This window comes from Embiotoca jacksoni, unplaced genomic scaffold, assembly GCF_022577435.1.
Source record: "Embiotoca jacksoni isolate LCO1_2020_lvr unplaced genomic scaffold, fEmbJac1.0.p SCAF_28, whole genome shotgun sequence".
Classification (NCBI taxonomy): Eukaryota; Metazoa; Chordata; class Actinopteri; family Embiotocidae; genus Embiotoca; species Embiotoca jacksoni.
Genome location: NW_027185379.1, coordinates 3,758,621 through 3,786,408, shown reverse-complemented (window position 1 = coordinate 3,786,408; position 27,788 = coordinate 3,758,621). Strand labels below are relative to the sequence as shown.

The window sequence follows — 27,788 nt, the reverse complement described above, 5'->3', positions numbered from 1 at the left end:
CACGTTCATTTCCTGCATCTTTTAAGAGTGCAACACCAGAAATGATCCTCATTGAATCTGAAGACAAATCTAAGTTTGATCATACTTTGTTTAGTTGTGTTGATGCATTTCACTGGGTCCAGTGTCGTACAGGAAATGAGCTCAGAGAGGAGAAAGTGTGGAAAAGTCGGATCCAGTTGTTTTCATTGTCTTATATCTATGACGGTTATTATATGCAATGCAGGGAAATGGGAATAGGTGATTATTCTTTGTTGAACAGAGGTGAGAAAAGCCTGATTTGGGCTGTTTAACAGATAGTGAGTATGACAGGACTAAAGGACCACTGAAGTGCTCAGACTATCTTATCTTAAATAGCTTTTTATTTCTCATTAAACAGCGAATCAATCATACACACTCCTCGTATCTTCAGCTCTTCTTTTAAAACAAAAACATATCAGAAGTGGCCTTTATTTTTTGCTGGAATTCACCCGGAAACAACAGTGTGGGAGCTTCATTGTACCAAACTCGCTGTAAAAGTCGTGTCTTTTTCAAGGCGATTCGTAATTATCTCATTACACATTTTTGCACTTCATTTCTCTGCCCTCATGCGACAACACATTCGACACATTTGTTTCTCTTGACAGTGACAGTTAGGAAAAGTATTTGTCCTGATAAATCCGCAAGAGTGTTGCTTTACACAGAATTATTCAGCTGAAACTGTGTGACAATAATCACCTATTTGAGCTACAGCTGCCGTCACAACCATTGTGCAGGTCTGGGATGACGCAGTTGAAAAAAAAAACAGTACGATTCAAATGCACAAGGAATGAATCCATGTCGATGTTTCTCAGGTTTGGTAAAGACTGAGAATCAAAATCAGCTCTGTAGTATCATGTTGATTTTTCAGGGATGAAGTGAACTCACTTACCAAAATCCCTCATTTTGATTTACAGCCCCATCTTCCTAAATGGCTGACCACAGGCAACCAGAACAGATCCAGTTTTCCTTTGTCTATTATCTGTCCATGTTTTTAACCTTAATTTATCACCTATCTGTATACATCTACATATCCACCTCTCCTCTATAACTGTATTCTGTATGGACTTTATTGTTTGGATCAATGCTGTATCACTCAAGAAGTAGCAATTATCCATTAGTCAGCTTTATTTATCTTCATCTTTGTTTTGTTTTCTATTTATTACATTTAAGTGAATTTGGTGTATATCTGCTTTACAACAGCACCAACCTGAGCTCTTTTCAACAATCACCTTGGTGCAAATTTAAAATGACAGAAACCGGTGAAGAACAACTTCTTCAATGATGTGGACCGAGACAAGTTTTGCCACGCAGTCAGTATACAGTTTTAACCACACAAGTTTTCTGGAAAAACAAAATGAAAGCATTATGACTTCTACACAGCAAGTCACACACAATTTTTTTTAATTATATTCATGCTTACACAGCTGAAGAACACTGGAACACAGAGGGAGTATTTTAGTTGTATTTATTTGGAGCCAAAAAGAAGAATTAAAAGGAAATACAGTGTCAGTTAACGTGTTTTTGGATCCTTCACTGCAACCTGCTTTATCCAAAATGTGTTTGTGATTAATTTAGTTGCAGGAAAAGGCAGAGAGGTCGTTAGCAGTCAAGCGGATTCCAGATTTACATTTTGCATGTACATAAAATGTAAAGCTTAAAATGTAATGTTATTTGCTTGCCTTTAATAAGACATCATAGTTAATTGTCCCATTTGTTTTTGTAATGTGATATTAGAATAGTTGGGGTAAATGAACATCTTACCAGTCAGCCATTTTTGTAAACTTTGTTTCTAATACTTGTCATGTGAGTTATTTGTTTATTTCCGTGTTACACTCATTAGTGCTACCTGCCGCTGTCTGGTCCTCACTCTCGCCTCCCTCATGTCACATGTACTACCTGGATCTCTCGCGCAGCTCGAGCCTGCATTAGTCACACTAGCAGCGGGTTTTACGGAGTGTGAGACGTCTTGTGGCTTGCACCCCGATCCAGCTGGGCCAAGACGTCACATGCGAGGCTATTATCACCCCATAAATCTATGCAGATCTCAATAAACTTCTCCTTCAGTCTATTCACTTGTGCTAACGCTGATGTGGACTGCCATTAAATTTTAAGGAAGAAAAAAAACAAAAAAACTCCATTTAGTTTTGACTGAGAGCTTTAGGAATGTGCCACACAGATATGAGGGTAATCTTCACAGTGAATAAGAGTCAGTCTGTCTGCATCCAAACTGGACCCAGCAAAAGAATAACACTACAATTTTAATAAAGTTAGAATAAGTGGCCTCATTTTTAGGCATCAGTCTCAAATCATTTTGAATTGAGGGCTTTTATTTTATTTCTTCTGACCTCTGAGCTGCAGCTTTCAGGTAGAAAAGCTGCCATTGATTACATTACCAGTCTCCCTTCCCCCTGTGTAACTGATTCAGTGGTACTGAGTATATTAATATTGACTGCCAATATGCCTCTGAGGCTCTTATATTGAATGGGGTGATTGAAAAGGCAGAGAAAGCAATTTATTTACCACTAAACGTATGTTTAATGAGAGTCATTTTGTTGCCTTAAGAATACATGAAAATGAAACAGCTGCCAAAGGACACAAACCCAGCGATGGTGTTAGTACAATATCGAGGTTATTACTAAGGCTGCGGTTAAATACACAACAACGCTATCCAAGGTGTGGCCCAACTATGAAATAATAAGATATACTTTATGTCAAATCCATGTAGCAATGATGTCATATTTTATATCCTCCCAATAATTACGAAACAGTTGCAAACCAATGAACATGAGAGGTTTTTTTTTTATGATTTCTTGACTGCACTCATTACTTTTTTGGCTTTTTGGAGAATTTCAGGTTTTGATTTTTTTTTTTGGGAGAACTTTTATTACAATGTGCACAATTGTCTGCAATAAATATACCTGACAATTATTGTACCGTTTTTTTTTTTTTGTTTGTTTTTTTTTCCAGGCTGTTTTTCAGTCTCTAAAACAAATTAAGATGATTCAGCTCTACTGGTGGATGATTTTTAAAAACACAGCTTGGTGTATTACATTATTTGATTGCACCATATTGTATAAATCCTGGTAACTTCCATCAGCAGTGCTCAGTAGCCCTGAAGGGCTCCGTGCTACTAGGAGGAGCAGTGCTGAGGAAAGTGTTTGGCTTGGTGGGTGTGTTGGGTGTAAATCAGGTCAGCTGGGGTTAATCCACGTGGATTATCCACAACATTTAGCAGGAGACGCTCATATCTCCTCCCTCCATCCTTGGCGCGCCATCCTGCTCACCCCTGCCACCGTACCCCCTCTAAATTTCAGACAGAAGACAGCGCAGCAGGAACTTTTAGAGTTCAGGAGAATAATGGGGTCTGACAGACAAATCCCAGAGTAAAGCTCCATGTCTGCCCTGAACTCTCCACCAGCCTCTCTGCTGGCCTCACTACATGTAGCCTAATGGGGAGCAACTAAGACTCTGTAACTTTGACTATTATTAATCATGCTCACTTTTCCTCAGTTCGGCTTTATTCTTTGTGCTTTCCTAAAACAATCTGCAGGAGAGCATTTAATAAAACATGTCTACCTGGAAAACCGAAGTAGATTTACAGTAGTTTGATTAAATTAAATTTAATCATGGACCATCACATCTCCCACTCCTCATGGAGGGTAAAGGTAGCAAACATTTACCAGGTGAAAACTGCTCTGTTTCACATGTTGCTTCTGCATATACTGTATATACAAATTGCAATGATGCAGTCATGATTGTGGGAATTGTAGTCACAGACTGCTGTGCCGGACGATGAGGTTTGAACCCAGAAGGTGACACTTTATTGTTTTTGGTTTTTGTTTCCTAATTTTTCCTTATTTCCATTTCAGCCTGTTGGTGCATTGAATCCGAAGCGGGCGGCGTTCTACGCTGAACGCTACGAGACTTGGGAAGACGACCAGGCGCCACCGTGTCATTACAACTCCCACTACTCCACCGCTGCCACCATCCTACACTGGCTTGTCAGAATAGTGAGTAGAATCAGTTCTTCAAACTCACTCCTGTTATTGTACTGTGTTCAAAATCCCAAAATTAGTGAAGTATGTGAGTAGGAATGAAGTCAAACAGGGACCTCGGACAGCTTTTCATTTTTGGTCTGCATTAGTTGATTGTCACTTGTCAGTACTGATGATGCTGTTACTTTGAGGCCTGTCGGCTTCTGCACAGGAAGCAGCTCGACGTCTCAATTTGATTGGGCCTGAGTTGGACCAATGGCGCTCAGAAAACACATTTCACAGGCCAGTAAACCAGCATATGTGAACTAAATAAAGAGTGGCTGGGTAATGATTTACAGAGGCTGCTGTGACAGGTTTATGTGTTTCAGGCAACCCAGTGAGCGCCGGAGACATGTCCATCAAGGTTACTGAGCACTGTCCTCATTTACTCTGTAGGAGGAGAGCGAAGCACACGCACTTCCAATCTGTTCCCTGCAAATATATAACCTGCACAGCTTTTTTGAGTTGGTGCACATCTGATTTTTGAAGGAGCTTACAAATTTGAAAGGGGAGTTTGTACTGTATTCCTCCACCCCCTCCCATCATTAGTAGAGAGGGACTGATGAACTGAGGGAGCTCCCTTGACAGCAGTTAGATTGGCCTCAGTGGGTTTGTTCCCACAATCCCTTTCTTCCTCTGGTGAGTGATCCATCCGCTCCAACCGGCAATGGTTGCCATATCAGTCCGAGAAAACCAAATTTGAGCCAATTATCATTATGGCTGTATGACTGTACTCAGGAAGAGCACTAATTAATTCTCCCTCAGGCTTCAATTCAATGAAAGACTGATCTCTACAGAGATCCCTGAGTCTACTGCAGAAAGAAATAACAATGAAACAATGCAGAAAATTCAGAGTCTTCACATTTTTTTAGCACAAATCCTCTTGGTTTAAACAATATTCACATTTTCAGCTGGTTGATTATGATGATTGCCATTAAAAATGGACGTGAAGGAGGTAGAAAAAAACAGTCATGACTTGAGGCGGAGATCTTTGATCGTTGATGTCTAATTTGTTTTCTCTGTAGGAGCCCTTCACCACGTTCTTCCTTAGTTGTAATAACAACAAATTCGACCACCCTGACCGCACATTTTCAGCCATCGCTCGCTCCTGGAGGAACTGTCAGAGGGACACCTCGGATGTGAAGGTGAGAATAACAACAAAAGAAAATAGTGCAACACACGGGTTACGTTGTAACTGTGAATAAGTAAAACTATTTGTTTGACTCTACTCCAATTCTGACAACAATGGTAGTGGATATCAACATATGTATGCATACATAATGTGCAGTATAGCCATACCAAGCCGCTCTCTTCCTATGCTCCTCTCCTCAATGTGCCTCAACACCACTGCAAAAATATACACCATTAATTATAAATGCCTCAAACAGTGAATCACACAGACTCATAGTGCTCAGAGATTCCCAGTGCACATTTTGATTTATCTCATGCAGAAAGCAAACCATCTCCAAGGTAGACTGAACAAAGCCTGCATGCGAGAGAAAGACAAAGCCCTCTCTCTGCATATCCACAGAGCACCGAAAACGCTGAACCCTGCTGATTCGCCTCCATTTTGCCCACTGCATAACACGCAGCAGGGATATGCACTGACCTCAAAGTGTCATATATTTCTAGCACACCCTGCATCGGGTAGTGTTGCCCCAGGCAATTAATAAAGCATTAATGACAAAAGCTATTTAAAATGTAGTCTTTTATGTACAGACAGGGCTTTTACTTGCCAGGATATGGCGGAGAGCAGCCAACAATCCATGTGAGGCGGAGGTGGAAGGCTGCGAGCATGTGAACAACTGAATAGTCAAACGCCACCCTGTTAACAAATACAGTCTACTTTGGACTACTTGTATGTCTGCATGCATTTGTTTTACACACATAGGATGGCCGCTGATCTATTAGGAGGAGCATTGTACTGAGCAGGACAATGCAGGATCGCCAGCAGTATTTCATAATGCAGTAAAGGAGCCGAGGTGCTCATTCAACGGCACTGTAATAACTGATTAAATCATTCATTTTCTTTTTATAATATTCTCCATTTCTGTTATATCCCTTATTTTTATGTGCACACATTTCCAACTATTCCCTAATATCTTCCTATATTTGTAATCTTGAACATGTTATGTATTAAAAGGACATTGCTCAGCATAATTCTAGCCAAAAAAAGAACAAATAAAAGCATAGGTTTCCATTCATGCCCACAGAAAAGCAGCCAAACATATAGGCAGACACCAAAGCACCATGCGCAGCCACCACAACGCGTGCGACACAGCAGAGAGTCCAGGGTTAAGGTCAGCTTCGGCCCAGTACACCGAGCAGGCCGCTCGGTGTACAGCTTTTTCTTAACCAGGGTCTCTCCTCCATTAACCCCGGCCTCCTCCAGCAGTAATGAAGACAAGACCGAGGGAACCTGAACCCCTGATGGGGATGACCTCCTAAAAGAGCAAGTCAAATGGAAACAACCCCTCACCTCCTCCACCACCCCATCATTAATGTTAATGTGGGTCCATACCTCTCGTTTATTTCTGTGTGCAAACGCGGTTATGGTAAGCTGGCACAGCCGCCCATGGGCAAAGAGGAGCAGGCTTCTCTTGGAAATTGTGAGCACACACACACACACACACACACACACACACACACACACACACACACACACACACACACACACACACTCCTTCACACAAACTGCCACCATGTTGTCTGAAGGAATCCAGCAGCACTCCGCCGGTGACAGATTTTGACGAACATGTCATTAAGGTGACACAGTGTAAAGCAATGGAGGCTTGTGTGATTGACTTGTTAGCCCATTACAATGCTGTTGCAGAATTAATGGCTGCCATGGGAGGGTGGCTTGAAAACGGAGCTGGCAGTTTTAACGGCTTGGCGGTGAGTTACGGCAGGAAGTTTACAAACGAAAGAAGAGGAGGGAAAGTGTAGCGCGTGTGTGTGTGTGTGTGTGTGTGTGTGTGTGTGTGTGTGTGTGTGTGTGTGTGTGTGTGTGCGTGGAGAGACAGAGGGAGAAGGGAGGAATGGCTGCTTCACTCCCTTCCCCTTCGTCGTGCGCAGAGGGTGAAATGTGACCAACAGCAGACCAGAAGTGTTATTGGCCTGTACCGTGTCATACTAACCAGCTCTCTCCAATCCTGGTGATTTATGGGTGCCTAAAAGCTCTGCACGTTATGCATCCCACAGGCAATATAAAACTCCATAGTACCACTGAATCTGACAAACACTGTGTTCATAAAACAAGCCTGATACAAGGAGTTCAGATACTCGCATCCTTCTGTATGATGGCGGGTGAAGAGATAAACAACAACATTTAACTTTCTCGTCTGTATGTTTTTTAATGAGGGCAGAGTGGAGGATCGACATTCCTCGTGTGCATATGCCTGATTGTGCAGAGGCCTGACTCACTTATCGTTCCTTGGATGTATGATCAGGAGGATGAGGGATCACAGTGGGGGCTGCAAAATCACAGTGTTCTTAAAGAATTGTTTTAAATGACACATCAGTAGTTTTGCATTTTTCAGCCCATTGCCTGTCCTATATTTTAGTTTTTCCTTGATATCCAAGAAGCCACATTTCATTTAAAAACAACTTGAGTTTATTTTTGAGATTATTAAATGTTATTCAATCTCATTCTTGGAAAAAACTAAGCAAAAAGTTACCTTATAAGGAAATATGAATGTTTTCTACGTTTTTAAATCGGCGTAAGTCTACAGCTAACATTTTTATTTCTTTTTTGTTGCATATTGTGGATATCCTCAAGCAAATTCCTGCAATTTAACAATACATAAATGGTCGCCTGGAACATAAGAAGTCCATGTCAGAACATATAATATGCTTTAGGTAACAGTCAGCAGAAATGTAAAGCATACATGAAATGAGAAATATCTTCATTTAACACAAATCCTTTAGGAATACTCTCGTCTCAGAACTCTCAGAAGAGTAAATATTTGCTCTCCTCTTCGATGTATGGAATCACAGCAGGCTCCTTTACCACGCTGACTTCCCCTCCACTGCAAGGTCCTGACCCCATCACAAGAACCCGGAGACCACGGAGAGAAACCCAACTCAGTTCCAGTTTCATTTAACACACCTAACACCTCTGCCTGGAATAACTGGACGAGCACCTCTCACCGCTTTCTTGTGGCCTGCTGTTTGGTTTGTTTGTGTTACCTTTCCCCTTGAATTCTCACTTAATCTCAGTGGGACTCACTGCCTTTTTCTCTGTTTTCTGTGGTTCTATCCTCTCATATCTGATTTCTTACGCTTGACTGAATTGTTGGGCGACTATACGTTGAAGGTTGTGCTATTTAGACTCTGGTATTAAGCGCTGTGGCCTCATCAGTAAGCTGTAAAACATGAGCGGCTCTCCTCCCTCAGGAACTGCTTCCTGAGTTCTACTACCTCCCGGAGATGTTCATCAACAGCAACGGCTACCATCTGGGAATGAGGGAGGACAGGACCATGGTTTGTGACGTGGACTTGCCGGCCTGGGCTAAGAAGCCCGAAGACCTTGTTAGGATAAACAGAATGGTAAGGTTGAGGCATGTGTCACATCGCAAATCTCTTGGTGCAAATATGGCTTTCAGACTCATCCATGTATGTGATATGACCTCAATTATTACATGAACAAAAATATATTTTAAGAAAATATGAATACAAAACAGAAACAGAAACTTGGAACCGGTCGACCCCTTCTGGCAGTGAGAGTGCTAAAAAAAAATACTGACAAATGTCTACAGCTGATTTCGCTCCCAGGAGCTTGTTCGCTTTTTTCCCGCAATACTTTTAGCTGCACTCGACTCTCTCTGTCGCTGAGGGTGCAACTGTTGCGCTGAGTCATTTTTCTATGTATTTATTTGGATCCCCCATTTGCTTGTTTGATGTTGGAGTGCATAAAAAAACAGCAACAAATTCATTAAATCATATTTTTTTTAAACAGCAAATGAAAGTAAGATTTCATGAATATGCATATGTTTATATAAATACATGTAATTACATGTAAAATAACAAGTTAAAGTGAAGCAAGGTAAAGTGCAAGTTAAGAAACACACTGCAGTTAATGTCCATAACGACCCGGTCTATTTTATGTTTTATTTTCACCATAAGTCAACCATATATATGATAAGTATTGTTCCCTTCTTAGAAATGATTGACTTCATTAAGAATATTATTCAAAAACGATCAATATAATACATTTTTGCTTTTGTGCCCCCTGAAAACAGCAGTTTCCCTCTCTTCCTTCTAACCTTCCCAAAGTCCTCTGTCTCCTTGTCTTATTCATGAACCATCTAATAAAGAGCATCGCTCAATGCTAACACTGCCCCCCGACCCCGGCCATGTCACCAAAAGACGAGGCTGAGGTCAAGTTTGTCCTCCAGTGTTGCCCTCAGTAATGGCGGGCCTCCTCCCTTTGGCAGTGTGCAGGGTCTATGTGTGTGTCTGTGTGTGTGTGTGTCTGTGTGTGTGTGTGTGTCTGTGTGTGTGTGTCTGTGTGTGAGCGTATGCGTGCACGTTTAATACAGATGCATCAGTTCATACTCCTCAGTTGTCGACTTTAGCAAACGGAAAAAAGTGGAATTTATAAAAAGCTACTGAGTCCACAAATTGGTTGGGAGAATAATGAAGAATGTTATATATTCTTACGTGAGGAGTTTTAATCGTCAGTTGAGCCGCTGAGCGACACTTTTTCTAGAAAAGATAGAAATGCACCTTTTATTTTCAAACAGGAGTCTCATGTTGTTGTTTAGCCTTTCTGAGGCTATTTGCATGGTCACATTAGTGAATTTTATTCTTTAAAAAATGTGTTGTTATCTACAGTGGGAGGTGGCTCTTGAGAAATGTAGTTTGGTACATTGTTGTAAATGGTCTGAAAAGTATGGAAAGCTCAGTTTTACCACAATGTCAGCATACTGTACACAACATGCTCATGTTTCCTGGCCTGACAACTCTCTGATTACTTTACGCTAAAAGTAGAAAAATAAATGAACACCACTGTTTGTATTGTGTTTGCATTTATCAGGTGTATAACAACAAAGTTAAATATAAAGTCTCAGTTTGGCGTAACGGTCAAAAAAAATCCCACCATAATATTCCTCCACTTTTGAGTCTCGGTTTAATGAGTGGGTTTTACTGCCCTAAAGCCGTAGCGATGTAAATAATAGTGTTGGTGAGGACACAGTTGGATGCGTGTTATGTGTCCTGAGGTTAGGGGCTACCGCGGTTCTCGGACCGGAGGTAGAAGCAGGCTGTGGGAACACTCTTGACCTTTTCAGCCGGAGTGACAGAGCTCGGCTGGTCTTATGCAGGTGACCTTTCCCCGTTCTCTACCGGCGCTGCCTGGTTGAGCTCTATCAGGCTTGTATACCGTGCACAGCGCGTGTGTGTGTGTGTGTGTGTGTGGGGGGGGGGGGGGGGGTAATGGAGGGAGGCAGTTGAAGAGAGAGAGATGGGAAAGGCTTGGAGTTGTTACGGGCATGTCTGCTTCTCCAAAACAAGGAGGGAGGACGACTGGAAAAAAACAAAAGAAGATTACAGTGGATATTTTCTCACTGTTGAAGGATACATGTGTGATGTTGCTTTGCATTGTTAGAGTCGCAGAACGGTACATACATACACACACACCCAGAAAATCATAGTCGTCTGCCTCCATCTTTTTGGTCTTCCTTTTGTTCTGTTCCCCAGCTAGCCCACACTCTCGCTTCCTCTATTATTTCATTTCTGACAGTGAATCTCTGACTGCCTCCCCCTCTTTCTCACTCTCTCTTTTTTTTCCTTCCCTCCTTTTCTTTCTCCCTCCCTCGTCCTCCCACTTCCCATCTTTGCATGTGCCACTTTCAATTGTCGTGATATGCCCTGTGGCAAACTCTGCCTCTGTGTGCTCGAGCAGCCTTTGTTGGTAATGGCTGTTATTCCTGACGCGAGGGGAGGAGTGTAAATGTCTCTAGCAAAGCCGAACCACGGCATGCATGGGAATTATGTTGCACCATATTCTGGGACAATACCCCCACTGTATGGCTTCTATATGTATATTCATAATAATTATCAGCCTGAAATCTTATACTAGATCTCTCACTAACACTCCCACAAGAAATCAAGTCTCCTTTTTCACCCTCACAGTTAATTATCAGTGTTTCTCCTGCACACGGTTTTACAGTCAACTGAATCCTGTTAGTATTGAACCAGTTTCTTTGTCTCCGTCCAAAGACAGTATGTAAGTGTGCAGAGAAATATGATATGGGAGGCTTGTGTTGAGGTCGCTGGTTACATTAAAAGGCGGGAAATCGGCTTCTGTCTCTGTCTTTCTGAGCTAATGTTAAAATAAGTGAAACACTTCAATTATTTCAATGAACAGAAGTTAGTTTCCCTCACAGTTCTATATGTAATTAGTCTGATGGTGATGTAATGCTATGGTAGGTCATCTGTTTACAGTATGTAGGCTGTGTTTTGTTGTGCTCACTGTTGTGCGGAAGTTCAATTGGTGTTTGTGTCCTAAATCCCCTGTGCAGTGCCGCCGCTGGTGTGGCTCCTCACCTCTAATTGCCCTGTACTCCTCTGACAGGCCCTGGAAAGCGAGTTTGTGTCATGTCAGCTGCATCAGTGGATTGACCTTATTTTCGGCTACAAGCAGCGCGGCCCTGAAGCAGTGCGTGCCCTCAACGTCTTTCACTACCTGACTTACGAGGGCTCCGTCAACCTGGACAGTATCACTGACCCTTTGCTCAGAGAGGTAAAGCACATCCACACGCACGCACGCACGCACGCACGCACACACACACACACACACACACACACACACACACACACACACACACACACACACACACACACACACACACACATTGCCATGGAGACCAAGCCCCCACCCCCTCCCCTGTCTTATTCGCCATAGGCACAACTTCCTGTCTCTATTTGTCCTGGCATGTGCTGGAGCTCCAGAAGCATTCGCATCATGCATCTGTCAATCACTTATTGTGTCATGCAAATGTAACCTGTGAGAGAATCGAGCAGAGCTCCTGACTCAGCGGGTTTACTTTAAGATTAGAGTCATTTTCTGATTAATTATTATTATGAATTTCCTATTTCTCAGATAAACAGCATTCTTTTAATATCTTTGCACATTATTTGAAGGCCTTCTCAACACCCAGATTCTATTCCTTACATTTTTTTTTTGATATATTGTGTGTCCTTTCCCTTCATCAGATCAATGGATCTGACTGCGCTCTTTGATCAACCACCAGAGGTTACTCAGTCAATAGATGAGGGAGTGAATCCTCTTGTTCTTAGCAAATTAATTGAATAACTATTAGTTCGCCCGCACTACTCGTGAAAAGCATAATTGCAAGGGGAAAGGGGAGCAGAGACTGTAGCAGCTGGCACGCATTGTGGCACTTTCCAGTGTGAGCTCGTCTCTCCCTGTGATATCCACCATCTGCTGTCTGCAAAACAAGTCATTTATATACTGTCACTTCCAGGGGCGCCTTTATTTATCAAGTGACCACTATGCAAATCACCTGCAGAAGATTTGGCTTCATCTAATTACCAAACCATACTGTGAAAGGTTCGGTTTTCATCGTTTCCACAAAGATTTTAGATGATGCCTTGTTTATTTTGCATCAGATTGAGGTTTTTTTTTTCTTCGCTGTCTTCCTCCCTGACTGTTATTACCCTGAGAGATGACAGTACTGTTAGTTAGTTGCACATTAGGAAGCCTGCTATTCAGGCTCCCTAATTGTACCCCGTTGATGTCGCAACTGTGACATGTGAGTGTATTTGTAGTGGAGAAAATAAATTGGTTCAGCTAATTACAACTGATGTAATGTTGATATGATGAGCACTAATTAAGACAAACCTTCATACCCTCAGATACATCTCTAATTCCGGATGGATTCTTTTGTCCCGGCAACAAGAAGTACATCCTTGTATTTTTAAACTTAACATTCCTGTTATAAAAAAAAACCATTACGAATGAATAGAAAATGTAATTCATGCAAAGTTGCAAAGATGATTTACAGGCAAGTCCTTAACTAGTAATTTGATTTTTTATCTCCTGCACAGTTTATGGTACTTTGATATATTTTGGTAGTTGACTACCTGCTGGATTTGTTGGGCTGTTACTGTTTACCACTCCCCCTGTCCCACACGGGCCAGTGTGATGCGCCTGGATGAGTCAGTGAGGTGGAGCATGGAAAAATGCCCAGTGAACGTCTCGCTGAGAGATCTGCTGCAATGTGACGACTGACTCGAGGGTATTGATTCATCCGGGGCCTGACAGGTAAAACTGCAGATCTGGCATTAGTCACGGCAATTGAGGCGTTGGAAATGTCAAGAAATTAGAGGTCATGAGAGATAATTTCCGGCGGTGTGTCAGATGAAAATGATGACACCTTCTTGACATGCCGATGGGCCTGTGGTCTGCCGGTTGAGGGCGCGGTGACAGCTCTACTGGGCACACTGCCGGAACAGCAGTCCTCTGCCGCGATGCCTCTCCTGACAGCCCTCTCTTATGGAAAAACATGACAGCAACCCCTGGATTCAGACCCCACTGTGTCACTCACAAGTAAACAGACAAATTATTCATCAGTGGCACTCGATTCTTCCTCCTGACACCCCACCCCCCGAATCAACAAAGACAACAAAGTGTGCTGCGGCTGGCCGATGAGCGGCTTTGATACTCATGTGGTGTTTAACTGCTTGACCTTAAATGTGCATATATCACATAGCATATAGGATTTAATTACCCGTGATGATGGCTGCATTAGAGACAATCACTTACAGGTGCACACATAGTTTGAGACACATCATACAGAAAGAAGTTCACGTGTCAGCTCCTGAACTGCCACTCAGGAAAAAACCCTCAGGGCAATTCTTTGTCAGTGCTTAAGGATTCAACTTCAGATAATCTTATCTTTGACAAATTTAATTTGGCATGTAAAGAATGGGCGGCAGAGTAGTCGCAGTTACACGACAACAACATAAATTGTTTGTTTGTATATTTTCATGTACAGTTTATGATTATTTTAATCTGTTTATACTACTTTTAAGCCCGTCTGTAATCTGCGGCATCTTTGAAGAGGTGAAAGGTGGCGCTGCTTCACATTTGTAGTTACCGTCGTTGATCTCAGGTGTCGTGACTCAGCATGATCCCACGCTGCTTAGCGGGTCAACGCGAGGCCATGTCTGCAAACTGCGTGACAGAGCTGTTGTGTTGCTGCGTTGCATGAGTGCACTGGAGGATGCTGCCGGGCGATCGTCCTCCATGGGGTCTCCGTCACTAGTCTGGGAACCATACAGAAGAAACTGCAGCCACTCACCTCCGAAGGTTTTCTGCTCGTTTCCCAAACTGGATGCGAAGACAGACAGACAGACACCGTGTGTTATGATGGATGTTTGGTGCTCACCCAAGCAAGGCGTTTCTTTTGCTGGGAGGAGAGATCATCCAGATGGCTTTGGCAATAAGTGTCACTTATCAGCCAAAAAGCAGAGCCCGAAGTGACTTAAACTAATGAACTGCCTGTTAAGTGCTCTCAGTCTCAGACTGAGATCCAGATAAGTTTCTGACAGACATCAGCGAGGATTAGTGTTCAAGCACCTGAGAGATATTGACGTGTTTTGATCATCTGGTGGAAGAACATGTTCTTGGGTTAACCTTCAACAAGTCAAACTGCCTTCCCCCAGCACACACACACAATAACACAAACACAGACAGACAAATTCTCGGTTCACAGCGGTCGGGGTTGTCTAAAAACGATCAGAACGGGCCACGCAGCAGCCTGGTTTGCCCGGTAATAGAATCTTCATAAGAAACACGGTGATGTTTTCCACATGGCTCTCTCAGCCTTTCTGATCTGTGGATCAAATTTCTTTATTTGAGCAGACATTGTGACCCTCACCCCAAACCTAACCTTAAATAGCTATAATGTCAGCTGCTTATTACTTGACAGACTGCGTTGTAAAGAAACTCTGACTAACACTTAATGGTTGCCAAATGTGCTCACCAACTCGCATGAAACTTCTACTGCTGTGTGACAGCTCTCCTCTGTTTGGACAGGGCCTTTTTTGGTGCCGTGGAAGATAGGAAGTGATCCGGGGGTGTTGGAGGCGACTGCCGGCCTTGCAGGTGGCCTGTCCTGATTCAGTATCACCTCCAAACTTCCCGTGCCACATCTCCCTCTGTGGCATGTGTTACCCAATGGGTCCTTTTGATTGTGAGTGGTGTGTACAGGCGCAGGAAAATGAGGGCTAGTCGGCCAGGCAGTCAGAAGGGCGGGCGAAAGGCTGAGCGATGTATGTTCCATTGTGCACAGTGGCATTGACGGACGTCTACAAGCTCCCCTCTGATGGTGGAAGTGGCTCCAGTCACATCAATCACTCCTGCCGTGGAGTGCCCCACTTTCAGTCAAGCTCAGCAGCTTGTACTGCTTGTTTTTTCCTCTCTCACTGCAGGTAGAGGAGATCTTTTGTCTATTTAAATGAAAGCTATTCTTTAATAACAGTAAAGTCTTCTGGTTTCCTCTGCTCAGTCACAAATACTCAGATCTTGTCCTCCATACATTGTCCAGCACTGAGCTGCCTTTACTCAAATCACCATGCCCTGCTTGTGCGATTTTGTGCCTCTGTTTCATATGTGTGTGTGTGCATACACATGCTGCTCTCCTTTGTTTCAAGCACAATAACATCTAAAAGCACGCCGGCCTGCTGCAGTCCTCGCTGGATGTCACTCCAGGTTAACGTTTGTGCAGTCGGGGCCCCTGCTCCTGGAAATGGGAATGGTTAACTGAAGCATGTTAATAGGAAAAGGCTTGTCTCTTCCATACTAACACTCGGATGACTCTGCAGGGCTGTGGGGGGAGGGGGAGCACCCAGGCGGATTGGAAGTGCACCCCTTTCCCCCCCCCCTCCCCCCCATTCCTCATAGGCACGGCTGAGTTAGGATTTGCTTGCATTGTCAAGTAACGCATTGACCCATCACTTTGATGCATATTGATTGTGACAGCCGCTCTCTCTCTGCCTGCCTCTCCCCTCTCTCTCTCCCGCAGGCCACAGAGGCGCAGATCCAGAGCTTTGGACAGACGCCATCTCAGTTGCTTATTGAGCCACATCCTCCACGCAGCTCCGCCATGCACCTGGTGAGAACAGCGAGCATGCTGGGAAATTTCCCTGCACCTCTGGAGGTGGTGTGGTGTGTGTGTGTGTGTGTGTGTGTGTGGGGGGGGGGGGGTGGTCCTGTCCAAGACTGGATAGTGTGTGTTCGTGTGAATGTGTTTGTAGGTAGCTTGAGGATGATTTCTCACTTCTATAGTTTTACTTTTAACAACAAAAGATAAATATTTCTGAAGTTTTACCTCATGTAGGTCACAGATCTTTACTATGAATATTCAGCACCAGCAGCGTGCACAGTTTCAGAGCTAGTACTGCCTACTAGCAGTGTAGTTTAAAGGGAAGAGTGCTCCCTACTGGCCTAGTAGCTCTCCTTCTTTATGCTGAAAGCTGCTCCTCCCCGTCCGATCCATGTAGTAACCAGCCTTGCCCTCATTATCCACACGTGGCTCTCTCTGTTTCCCTCCCATGACAGAAACTGAGAAACTCATCCCTCGAAGACCTTTTACTTAAATTTAGTTTTTTCTTTTCGCGACAGATGACAATGTTTTCAGTCACTTCTGTCCACTTCTTTCAGCAGCTTCCGGTATTAAAACAAGATGAGAGCTACAATTGGTTCAAAAGTCACAGACTAATGTTAGTATCACTGTCTCCTCTGGTTTTACGACACACGCAGTGTGAATCAGGGTTTTAAAGTTGGAGCTGAGTTTTTAAACCGAAAAGAAAGAAAGCAGCTCAATTTCAAAAGCAAAAAGTCATGCATTCCCTTTCAGTGCTTCTTCTTTGCAGGCCAGACTGGATCTTTCTGATACATGTGTCATTTATCCACCATCTCATATGTACAGTCTACTCCATCCCAGTTTTCCACGTCTACCCCTGTCTGACTGTCTGGAGGGGCAGTGCATGAAGCTCTCCTGTGTCTGAAGTTTTTCCTCCCAACCTCCACACTAACTGCCTCTTACATTCTTTTTCTCTCATCTTTTCATCTTCTCCATCCTCTCCCTTCCTGCTCCTCCTCCTCCTCCTCTCTCATCATCGTGACCCTCCATCCTTTTCCACGCTTCGTCTTCCCTCTCTTCTACTCAATAGTGTTTCCTTCCACAGAGTCCTCTAATGTTCAAGGACCAAATGCAGCAGGATGTCATCATGGTGTTGAAGTTTCCATCTAATTCGCCGGTGACCCACGTGTCCGCCAACACCCTGCCCCATCTTACCGTACCCGCCGTGGTTACCGTCACCTGCAGCCGCCTATTCGCCGTCAACCGATGGCACAACACGGTTGGTGAGTGGAGCCCAACTCACATAGACGGTGATATGTTCAAACACACTCATACGCCCTTGAAAAAAGTCAAATAAAGCGTGCCACACCACATGTGATACCTACCACAGCAGTGGACCCGTAAAATCACTTCATCACCGTCACACAAAAACCTACCCACTGCTCACAACAGTGCTGTAGCCAGCTGGCTAATAGAGAGGCTAGCACCTCCCAGGTAAGCTGACCGTGAGTGTTTCCACATGTTCCCTTCCAGACATGTGTGAACAACATTACCCACGGAGCCCCTCCCCGAGAATCGGCCTCACCTCGGGGTCAGAGGGCCAAAGCAATGGTTACTTGGAAATTAGGCCGCAACTGCACCATATTCTCCTCACACATCCCCATCTGTCACCGTAGAAACACACAGAGCTCAGGACCAAAGAGTCCGTGCTGTGTGGCTGCTCCGCCTGCTCCGCCTGCTCCCACACTAATGAACGCAGCTGCAGCACTCTTGCCATCCTGCTGGAGAGGAGGGGAAATGTGGTTTGACTTTTCAGAGTAATGATGATAATAAGGCCTCCATATTTTCAGGCATGTTGCTGTTTTAAAACTGGCTCCAGATTCTCTCAGATAGACGAAATGTCTCCATTCAGTTTGACACCCCAGGAAAAAAAAAACACCCAGTAAGACAGATGGACCTCCAATACTTCCATCTCCTGGAAGACATTATGAATTAACTTGGCTCTGAAGAGGGAACAGGTGTGTGTGTGTGTGTGTGTGTGTGTGTGTGTGTGTGTGTGTGTGTGTGTGTGTGTGTGTGTGTGTGTGTGTGTGTGTGTGTGTGTGTGTGTGTGTGTGTGTGTGTGCGCGCAGTAGTCAGAAATAGCCTCATGTATCTGTACCTGGATCTAGGTCTGCGGGGAGCACCAGGCTACTCTCTGGAACAGGCCCATCACCTCCCCATAGAGATGGATTCTCTGGTTGGTGAGTAGGCGTGACGATACGAACATCAATCAAGAAATACACACTTTATATCTGTTCTAGCTATTCTGGATTTGCTTGAAACACCTTCGGTATTGACACGTTCTGCTTTTCCTTTTCTTTTCTTCCTCAGCCAATAACACTGGAAGCAACAAGCGTCAGATCACAGACCTAGTGGACCAAAGCATCCAAATCACCACACACTGTTTTGTGGTGACAGCTGACAACCGCTACATCCTAGTGTGTGGCTTCTGGGACAAGAGCTTCCGTGTATACTCCTCGGAGACAGGTAGGTTAGAGTGTAAACTCCATTTCCTACCAAGGCGTGCGCTCATGTGTGGAGGACTGACGGTAATGATTCTGTATTGTTGCCACTCTCTCCTGACTTGTAGAAAAATGGATGAATTTAAGATCATATGCTGAAATTTGTAAAAGATTCATTCTATTCATTATATGTCATTAGGACCGTGATGATAATGCCTCTGACATACCTGTTGAAATATATAAATGGCTATCACTGCAGCTCGGTAAGTGCAGTTTTAACTGAATCGTCCCAAAGTTTTGGGTCAGGACCGCCTCAGGGAGCTCCAGGATGAATCTGGAGCTACTTTCTTACATGCACCACAATAAGGAACTTTGCTAGAAGTGTCCAAATCAGTTGGACCGGACATTAAAGCCTGCCAGCTCCCTCGTGTGGAGTCTGTGTTATGTCCGATTATGCCCATATGAGAATAGAGGAGGTCATTGTCTGGAGAATTAACAGCGAGCGAGTGGGCGTGTTGATAACGTTTCTATGACGCCTGCTACACGCTCCACCCGGGCTCCACCCATCGGCCAAACCCAGCACAGTATTTCCAGTAGGTGAGAACTAGTCCGACACGAACGACCTCCTGTTGAGTGTTACATGTGTGAAACTCCAGACAATGTCCGTTGTTCATATGAGAAAACAGCTTCAAGGAGTCACAAGAGGGTTGAAACGTTTCTTCTCTCTTTTGAAACACTGGATGATTTCATCTCTTCACCTTTTAAAATCCTTCAAATTAAAAATTGAGAAAGAAATATCACTCTGGGGGTTTTAACTGGTGAATTTGTGCCACATTCAGGCCATAATTTTGGATTTAAGTGTCACAAGAAGACCTGAAAATTCAAAGGAGTTACAAACCAAAAAAGGCAGGAAACCATTAATTTCACTTTCAGAAATATTCATTCAGTAAAGCTCTGCGGTAGTAGATTTTTAGTATTTTTGTATTACAGGCTCTTAGCAGCTTTTACCAACTGTGAAATCATGTATCATCTGTATCCTCCTCAGGCAAGCTGACCCAGATAGTTTTTGGCCACTGGGACGTGGTGACATGTCTGGCCAGGTCCGAGTCCTACATCGGTGGAGACTGCTACATTGTGTCCGGGTCCAGAGATGCTACCCTGCTGCTGTGGTACTGGAGTGGGCGGCACCATATTATTGGAGACAATCCCAGCAACAGTGAGTAAGAGCATGCATGTGACATGCACACACACACACACACACACACACACACACACACACACACACACACGCACACACACACACACACACACACACACACACACAGAATACACAGTAGAATGGCCCTCTGCACAAGGTTACAGGATCTTTTCACTCTGTTTAATGTTTCACCAATGAAATACATACTCATTTGTTGTGAGATGGGAGCTGATAAAGGAGCCTCAGTCTATTGTTATTTTCGAAAAAGGCTTTGATGAGCGCTGGAAAAAAGGCAGTTTATCCTCCAAATCAAGTAATGTGGAGAGACAGGGAGAGGATAATTCATCTGCACTGTAGCTGTGATATATTAGTGTGATTCATCGCGTCGAGCTGCGCTGCTTTCAAGTAGAGGACTCCAGATGTCTTGGCATTCAAAATGGTCGACCCTCACTGTGTGATTTCTCCTGCTCAGTTCATTTAGTGGCTCATTTCACCGATTGTCTGTATTCAAGACAATCCATCAGGGCAAGAGGAGGAAGCTGCTCTAACACTGTACCAGCGAGGAGGTCCATGTGAAAAACTGCGGATAATGAAGAGAGTGTGTTTTTGTTTCATATCTGGACGTCAACACAAAGTGTGTGTTTGTGTGAGAAGATCTTGTGTTTCCAATTGTCGCACATTCAAGGAGCTCCACATTAGTTGCGAGTGTTCTCTAATTAACTTCACTGAGGCGCCGACAGTTAATTAAGAATTTCAGCTTGGATGCCTCCAATTAGCAAGGGGCAATAGCACTTGTGTTACTGCAGCAGGAAAACTCTATTCCCCTGATATTCACAGTACTAGTGATTATAATGCATCTTCAGCAGACAAGAGGAAGAATAAGACGAAGCCGCGCGGCTGAAGAGGGACGGTGGACTGCAACGTGATTTAGGATCAGCTAAAAACGTACATACTGCACACAGCTTCATAAGAATATATACAACCAGCCAATAATGGTCATGTTCAAATATAGAATTCAGGCATTTGCCATCACCACTTCCATCTTCTCATATTTGCACAATTGAAGCCCTTAAATTATTATTGTTATTGTCATGAAGCACACAGAACAGCAGAGTCCTCTTTATTCTCTTCGTTATGGGCCTCCTCAGTGACCGATCTTCTCCAGGAGCCTCATTCTGCTGATTTCATGCCTCTTAATAATTTCTGCAATGAAGGTTGTGTGAATATGCAGCAGCAGCCTGCCAGATCACGACTCCCCCTCATCCCGCAGATGGTGGCGAGCACAAGAAATTGATTTCACCCGCGTCCCAAAAGGCTGCGTGTGTCTTAAATGTGTAATAATTAAAATAACGTCCAGCTCAATCACGGCCTTGCTTCTCAGACTCCTCAGGCCCATCACACCGGTGCGACCAGATATATTTGCACCGGGTAATTGTGGTTGCTGAGTCCGGCTCGTCCCAGGGGCTCAGGCCGGGTGTGTGTGTGTGTGTGTGTGTGTGTGTGTGTGTGTGTGTGGGTGTGGGGGAGCTCGGTGCAGGGTGATTGAATCTTTTGTCGGGTAGGTGAGCTCCCTTTTTCCCCCTGAGGCTTTTTCTGACACTTGTCCTATTCAGCCCCCCTCAGCAGCGGGTGCTGGGACTGACAGCGCTGCTCAGGTCCCGGTCTCTGAGGGGCCGCGCTGCATCGATCACAGTCCAGCTCGCTCACTGGACTGCTGCAGCTACAGAGGCAATATGCCAAGCTGGAGGAGGAGATGGTGGTGGCAGTACGGTCGAACGCGTGTCCACATCATCTATCAGGATGTTGCTGTCATCCCGGCGAACGAGAAGAAACTTTCACTGAATTGTCTGAACTATGAGTCACATGTGGACACTAACAGTCTTGTACTGCAGGTGTATTCAGTGGTGCTGGTTTGGCATTAATAGTGAGTTTAGAGGTGATGATTACACTGAGGACCCTCACAATTAGTAGCAGATTTATTAGGAAAAACACATGTAAATATCAAAATGTTCTTATAATAACAAAATTAAATACCAATTGAATACTTCAGAAGTGTAAAACATGATTTTCAGACCCAGAATTCCTCCCTTATCTCCCGCTGTTTCATGATTTAATGTTGTAAATAACTCTGAATTCAGTTTCTGCTTTATTTGCGGTGCATTTCCTTGTTTGTTATTAAATGCAGATAATTAGTGGAATTCAATGGGTTCCCCTCTTCGTCAGTATGACAATAAGACTTGTCACTCCCCCGGCTGTATTCAGACACAGGATGAGTTGTTTTAAAAAACAAACAGTGTTTTATTGGTGATCAGTGTGTTTCACAAACACTACCTTCAACGTCTGTGGCAGGACTCTAGGTCGGCTCCAGGTGCCATGAAACAGCCTTCACTAACCTCTCCCCCGGCCATCATCAATCATGTGACACATGGGATGAAATCAAGCGGCTTGGCTGCCGTCACAGGGCATCCCTGCATTTACATAACAATCCACAGGAACCTCCCTGCTCGCAGATGAATGTCACCATCACAGCGCTTGTGTTTATGTGATTTCATTGCCTGATGAATGTTTGGTGGTCGCACACAGTCCCTGTCTATTTACCCCTAAATCAGTCTTAGTACGCCGGTTAGACTGTTTGGAAGATGTTACCACAGTCTCAATTAAACTGAGTCATTTGTTGAATGGTTTTATGTATCTGTCATTTTTAGGTGATTACCCAGCACCACGCGCAGTTCTGACTGGCCATGACCAGGAAGTTGTGTGTGTATCAGTCTGTGCAGAGCTGGGCCTCGTCATCAGTGGAGCTAAAGGTCAGTGGGCTTCGTCTCATGTCACTGTCATCAGAATAAAAAAAAAAAAGAGGGCATCAGGGACACTCGTGCTTTGAGCTGCAGCACTGGTGTACACACAGCAGTCTATCACCGACCCGTTCACACAGACAGACGCTTCAATGGACACCGCAGACCTGAATGTTCACCCTGCCGAACGACATCCAAGAATACAAGCGTGCTGCACTGTAGACATGATCTTATTTTACAAAGGCGGAAGGCTCGATTATTTTTCCAGAAGCACAGTTTGTTGACACTTCTGTGTATGTTTGTTTTTTGCAGAGGGTCCATGTCTGGTCCATACCATCACAGGGGACCTACTGCGGGCTCTGGAGGGACCAGACCTCTATCAGAGCCCGCGGCTCATGTCTGTGTCCAGCGAGGGCCACTGCATCATCTACTACGAGAGGGGCTGCTTCTGCAACTTCAGCATTAATGGAAAACTGCTGGCACAGATGGAGGTCAATGATTCCATCAGGGTAAGCTGACTTTGTAGCATCAGTATGCACCAAGAAAGATGTGAATGTATTTTTGTTCATGTGCACTGTTAAAAACGTGTCTTGAAAGTCTGTTAGATTCACACACCCTTTACTTACCAAAGAAGTTCACACAAAGCTGTTCAAACCTATCAGCACCAGCTATAAAACAGACTTTTTAAATCTGGTGTCTGCTGAGACATTCCTGTACTGGCTGAATTACTCCACACTGGGCAGCTGCACCAGACTTAACTTCCAGTCGAGCTTCATGCTGACTTGAGTAGGAATAAAATAACACAACCACATGGCTCTTCTACACTTTCCAAATGTTCTTGGACCAAAAGGAATCAAATTCTGACAATGAAACGAGTCATGTGATAGAGGTTGTGATGCCTTTCAGTTTACTTATCCACCAGTTTTACAGCCACAGCAGTAGCATTGTATAAGTCTAAGGCGGAGGCTATGATGTAAACAAGTATTGATAGAGGTTTTGTCATTGCTCTCGCGGGAGAAAGGGGAGACAAAAGTTCCACACTACAGGTTTAAATAGCTGCAAATCTCTAAGTACACAATCTTTGATTTAAATACTGAGTTATAGATAAAAACTGCATCTCCGGTGACTGTTTGGTGTTTTTATATGGGATTAAGTGAACGTAATATCAACAAGATATTTTAAGGTTTTCTTTATAAGTTAATAAAAAGTAAAGCGGGTGCACCATGTCAGAGAGAATCCATGTCAGGAGTCATTAAACAATGTAATCTCACTGATGAATTCTAAACATTCATTTACAGAAAAAGTTATTCATTTGATATAAATGTCTAAATGTTATTAATCATGTTCTAAAATTGTACAAGATTGCAATTTAATGTCACTGCTGCATGTCATTCTCTTTCTCCTGTCATTTCCACAATCACAGGACGTAATCCTTCATTTACTGACATCTTTCACATGCGGCAGGAAAACTGTTCACTGGACGGGTAAATAATTGTTGAGCTGTGCGTGACATGTTGAACTCCCCTCCGTCCCTCCTGAAGGCCATTCTCCTGAGCAGCGACGGCCACAACCTGGTGACAGGCGGGGACAACGGCGTGGTGGAGGTGTGGCAGGCTTGTGACTTCAAACAGCTCTACATCTACCCGGGCTGTGACGCAGGCGTCCGATCCATGGACCTGTCACATGATCAAAGGTCAGAGCAGGCAGCTGTATGTTAGTTATCGTGTTTGCTTGAGATATTGAGTGGGATGTGAGTTGAAGTGCATGCATGAGCTCACATATGCGAATCAGTGTTTGTGTACTTGCACCGGCGTTTCCCACAGGTTGAGAAGTCACTCGTGTTGGCGCGGCGTGTGGCCGATGTTCATGCAGAGATTAATGCAGTTTGGAGAGAAAAAGTGCACCCGAAGTGATTTTCTGTGGCTGCAATTTACAGACATCCCTTAAGCTTGTGTTTTGAAACAGATACAGGAATTCGTGGCATTCAGCCTTGATGGTGCCTTAATGAGTCAGTCACACGGCATTTGGCAGACCAGCGGTGTGACTTTGATCTCTCTCAGTGACAGACTTTGGCGTTAACAGCGCAAAGAAGATGTTCACTCACACACACAGACAGACAGACAGACAGACAGAGATAGACTAGATAGACTTTAGTCGATGTGCAGGATTAGGAAGAAAAAGCCTTGTGTCGCCTGTGTGTGTCATAGATCGTCGGTGTATATTTTAGGAAGGGGAAAAGCCACCGTCCTCTTCCTTTAAATAGAAGCTACAGTTGCCATTGAAACATAAATTACAGGCGTATCTTCTGCACATGCCTATATTTTGAATGACAGTAAGCACACATGCATCCTGCATAAGTGTATTGGCAGGTCAGCTTCTTTAAAGTCTGTATTGTGCAGGATGTGTTAGGAGTGGTAGAATAAGTGCCAGGATGGCGGCTCAGAGGCAGCAGTGTTCGCTTTGGGGCCGCAAGCCTGACGTCATCATGTGACCCCGGCAGTCAAGAGAGGTTAGACAGCCCGAACAGTCAAGCTGCACTTCAGAGCCACAGGCCAAATGTGCCTCAGCACTTGCAGGCTCATCCAAACGTCCAACAGAGGTCTGGTTCTTAACCAAATTACTTCTGCACCATGGTGACTACGTACACAAACAGGTCAAGACGAGAGAATTTGTTAAGATTTTAATTTCGTCATTACCAATTGTGATTTTTTTTTTTTTTTTTCTTTTCTTTAAACAGGATTTAACAAATCACTTAAATGTTTTAAGAACCCCTGGATTCAGTTACAATCTCTCGCCTCAGTAAGTTGACATTAGGTAACCCAAGTGATCCGGTCTCCGTAACTCCATTAACAGAAGGCCATTCTGCTGGTGCTCTGTTCATTGTGCTTGAGCATTTAAAGCCCTGGGGTGTAGCAGTATAAGACGACCCTATGAAATCAGCTGCTGTTCCTACATACCAGCCAGACGTGGACACAAGGGGACAGGGGTTGTAGGAAGACACTGGGACTCAATGGTCTGCTTCAGTTGTCAGGGCAACCCAGTGATTTACTGACACAACCCCTGATGACCTCCGGGACTCATTTCATTGACCAGTATGAGCATTGTAACCAATTTTTAATTTGCATGCAAATAATCTTTTAGCCACGTTAGTTCCATGCTCATGTTAACGTATGACACAGAAAACTATTTTCACACTTTATAATCTGTTTTCTGATTTCATGCCACCACCTGGTGGTTTTGCTGCTCTCCAGGACTTTGATCACAGGCATGGCCTCTGGCAGTATCGTGGCATTTAACATAGATTTCAACCGCTGGCACTACGAGCATCAAAACAGGTACTGACAAGTGGCGGAACCGCGCAGCAGCAGGCTGGTGGGGAGGTTTAAGAGGAGCGCGTACGGACCAGTGACCGAGAAGATCCAAAGAGCTGCAAGGAGATCTGTTGAGCTGGAGAACATCCAGCACGGTGAAGGTTTCCTCGCATTTGTTGGCGTGGCCTGGAACGTGCTGCCATTCATCTGCTGCTAAACGATCCGGACACATTGTTGGTTTTTAGTTCTTACCTGAGCACCAGCGGTGACTCGAGCAGGTCTGTTGTTCTGGATGAGGGGAGACTGAGATCAAGTTCAATTAACGCAACCGCACAGTAAAGTTATTAAAACATAATGTTCCTGTTTCAAACTGTGAAAACGCAAAACAAAGTCAACCCTCTGTTAGGAACATTTATACAACATTTGTATGGCAGATACTTGGAACACTTTTCTAAGAAAAAAAGTTCACCTCTAAATACAGACAGTGTGAAGTGTGCTGAAAAAGATCGACATGCTGTTAGACTAGCTGCCATGTTCTCAACATTTCCATCATGCAAGCCGTGTTTAAATGTTGAACTTGTCTCTTCAGATATTAGTTGGTTAGTTACATGTTTGTGGCCATTGTTTGCTCATCCTTTTTAACAGGGGTCAAATGTCTGTGTACGTGAAAAGACAAAGTGTTCATTGTTAAAATGTTGTGTTTGAATGTCTTTATGGACAAAATGTCAAATTCAGTGTGAGTTCAGTCCTTTGTGAAAAATGTTTAATGATCATGTCAGCAAAAAGAAGAATAAATTATGATATTTCCATATTTATTTTAAACTAAAAAAAATATAGTTTATTAATGGCAAACTCCCCCTGTACAATTGTAAAGATTGTTTGGAACATCAGCTTATATTAACAGATATGTTTTTGTTGTTTTGGTTTCTCTTACAAACATATCATCAGGATTAAATACCAGATTTGTTGGAAAATATCTAATGATTGTCAACGTGTTTGTGGTAAAGCAGTTAGACATTTTTTTTAAAAGGAGGTGTTAATTTTTAAAACTTCTTATAGCTGAAAACATTTCAACTGTTGCTCGTGCATCTCACGATTTGATTTTGATTTTGAAGAAACGTTTGCGCGTCCATTTTAAACGTGAATTTGTGAACACCGGTTTATGCTACAACTCCACACATTGAAAAGCAATATTCTGACTTGGTCGCTAATTTGGAGAAAGGAAGGTTTTCAGCCTTGTGAAAAAAAATGGTCAACGAACAGGAACAGTGCAGTGGTCTATTTTCTGTGTGATCTGAAAACTATTATGTCTGCAGAGAGAAGCCAGTTTGTATGAGCTGTTAACTTACATGAACAAAAATATGCAAATAGGGGGATAACAGGAGCTTTTAGTTTTTTCTCTTCCAGGTGCTACAGGAGCCTACCCAACCTAAAGCTGACGTTTTGCATGCAAAGAGATCACGAGGACGTTTTTTTTGTTGTTGTTTTTTTTTTGCTTTCCTGTAAAATCATTTTCATTACTTAATTTTCTTTGCACAAAAACAGTCTATTAATGATACACTAGAATTATTCAGAGTATTATTAATTTTACATATATATATTCAGTTGAATTGTCAGTTGTTTCTGCAGATGTTTTGGATGAAGCGAGACATGTTAGAAGCTCTCGTGATTACATCAAAACTGTTCCTTTTTTGTTGTTTTTAATAAAAGTGAATAAATACATCAGTGTCTTTTCTTTTGCATGTGTAGACTGCCTTTGAAAGATTATTCATGTACTGAAGTGTATAGAAGTATTATAGTGCAGTGAATGCATGA

The 27,788-nt window shown here is 43.6% G+C and overlaps 1 protein-coding gene across 1 annotated transcript in view; it reads left to right on the top strand.

The window, feature by feature from the left end:
* nbeab (neurobeachin b) overlaps window positions 1–27,693 on the top strand; it is a 185,019-nt gene extending 157,326 nt beyond the window's left edge. Inside the window, exons 45-57 of the mRNA XM_069161250.1 lie at window positions 3,888–4,028; window positions 5,078–5,197; window positions 8,448–8,600; window positions 11,629–11,796; window positions 16,106–16,195; window positions 17,271–17,448; window positions 18,337–18,408; window positions 18,539–18,694; window positions 19,715–19,885; window positions 22,573–22,674; window positions 22,975–23,171; window positions 24,204–24,355; window positions 25,914–27,693. Of these exons, the coding sequence (XP_069017351.1) occupies window positions 3,888–4,028; window positions 5,078–5,197; window positions 8,448–8,600; window positions 11,629–11,796; window positions 16,106–16,195; window positions 17,271–17,448; window positions 18,337–18,408; window positions 18,539–18,694; window positions 19,715–19,885; window positions 22,573–22,674; window positions 22,975–23,171; window positions 24,204–24,355; window positions 25,914–26,004 (1,791 nt within the window). The 3' untranslated portion in view covers window positions 26,005–27,693. The remainder of the gene's footprint in view (window positions 1–3,887; window positions 4,029–5,077; window positions 5,198–8,447; window positions 8,601–11,628; window positions 11,797–16,105; window positions 16,196–17,270; window positions 17,449–18,336; window positions 18,409–18,538; window positions 18,695–19,714; window positions 19,886–22,572; window positions 22,675–22,974; window positions 23,172–24,203; window positions 24,356–25,913) is intronic.
* Window positions 27,694–27,788: the final 95 nt, after the last annotated feature.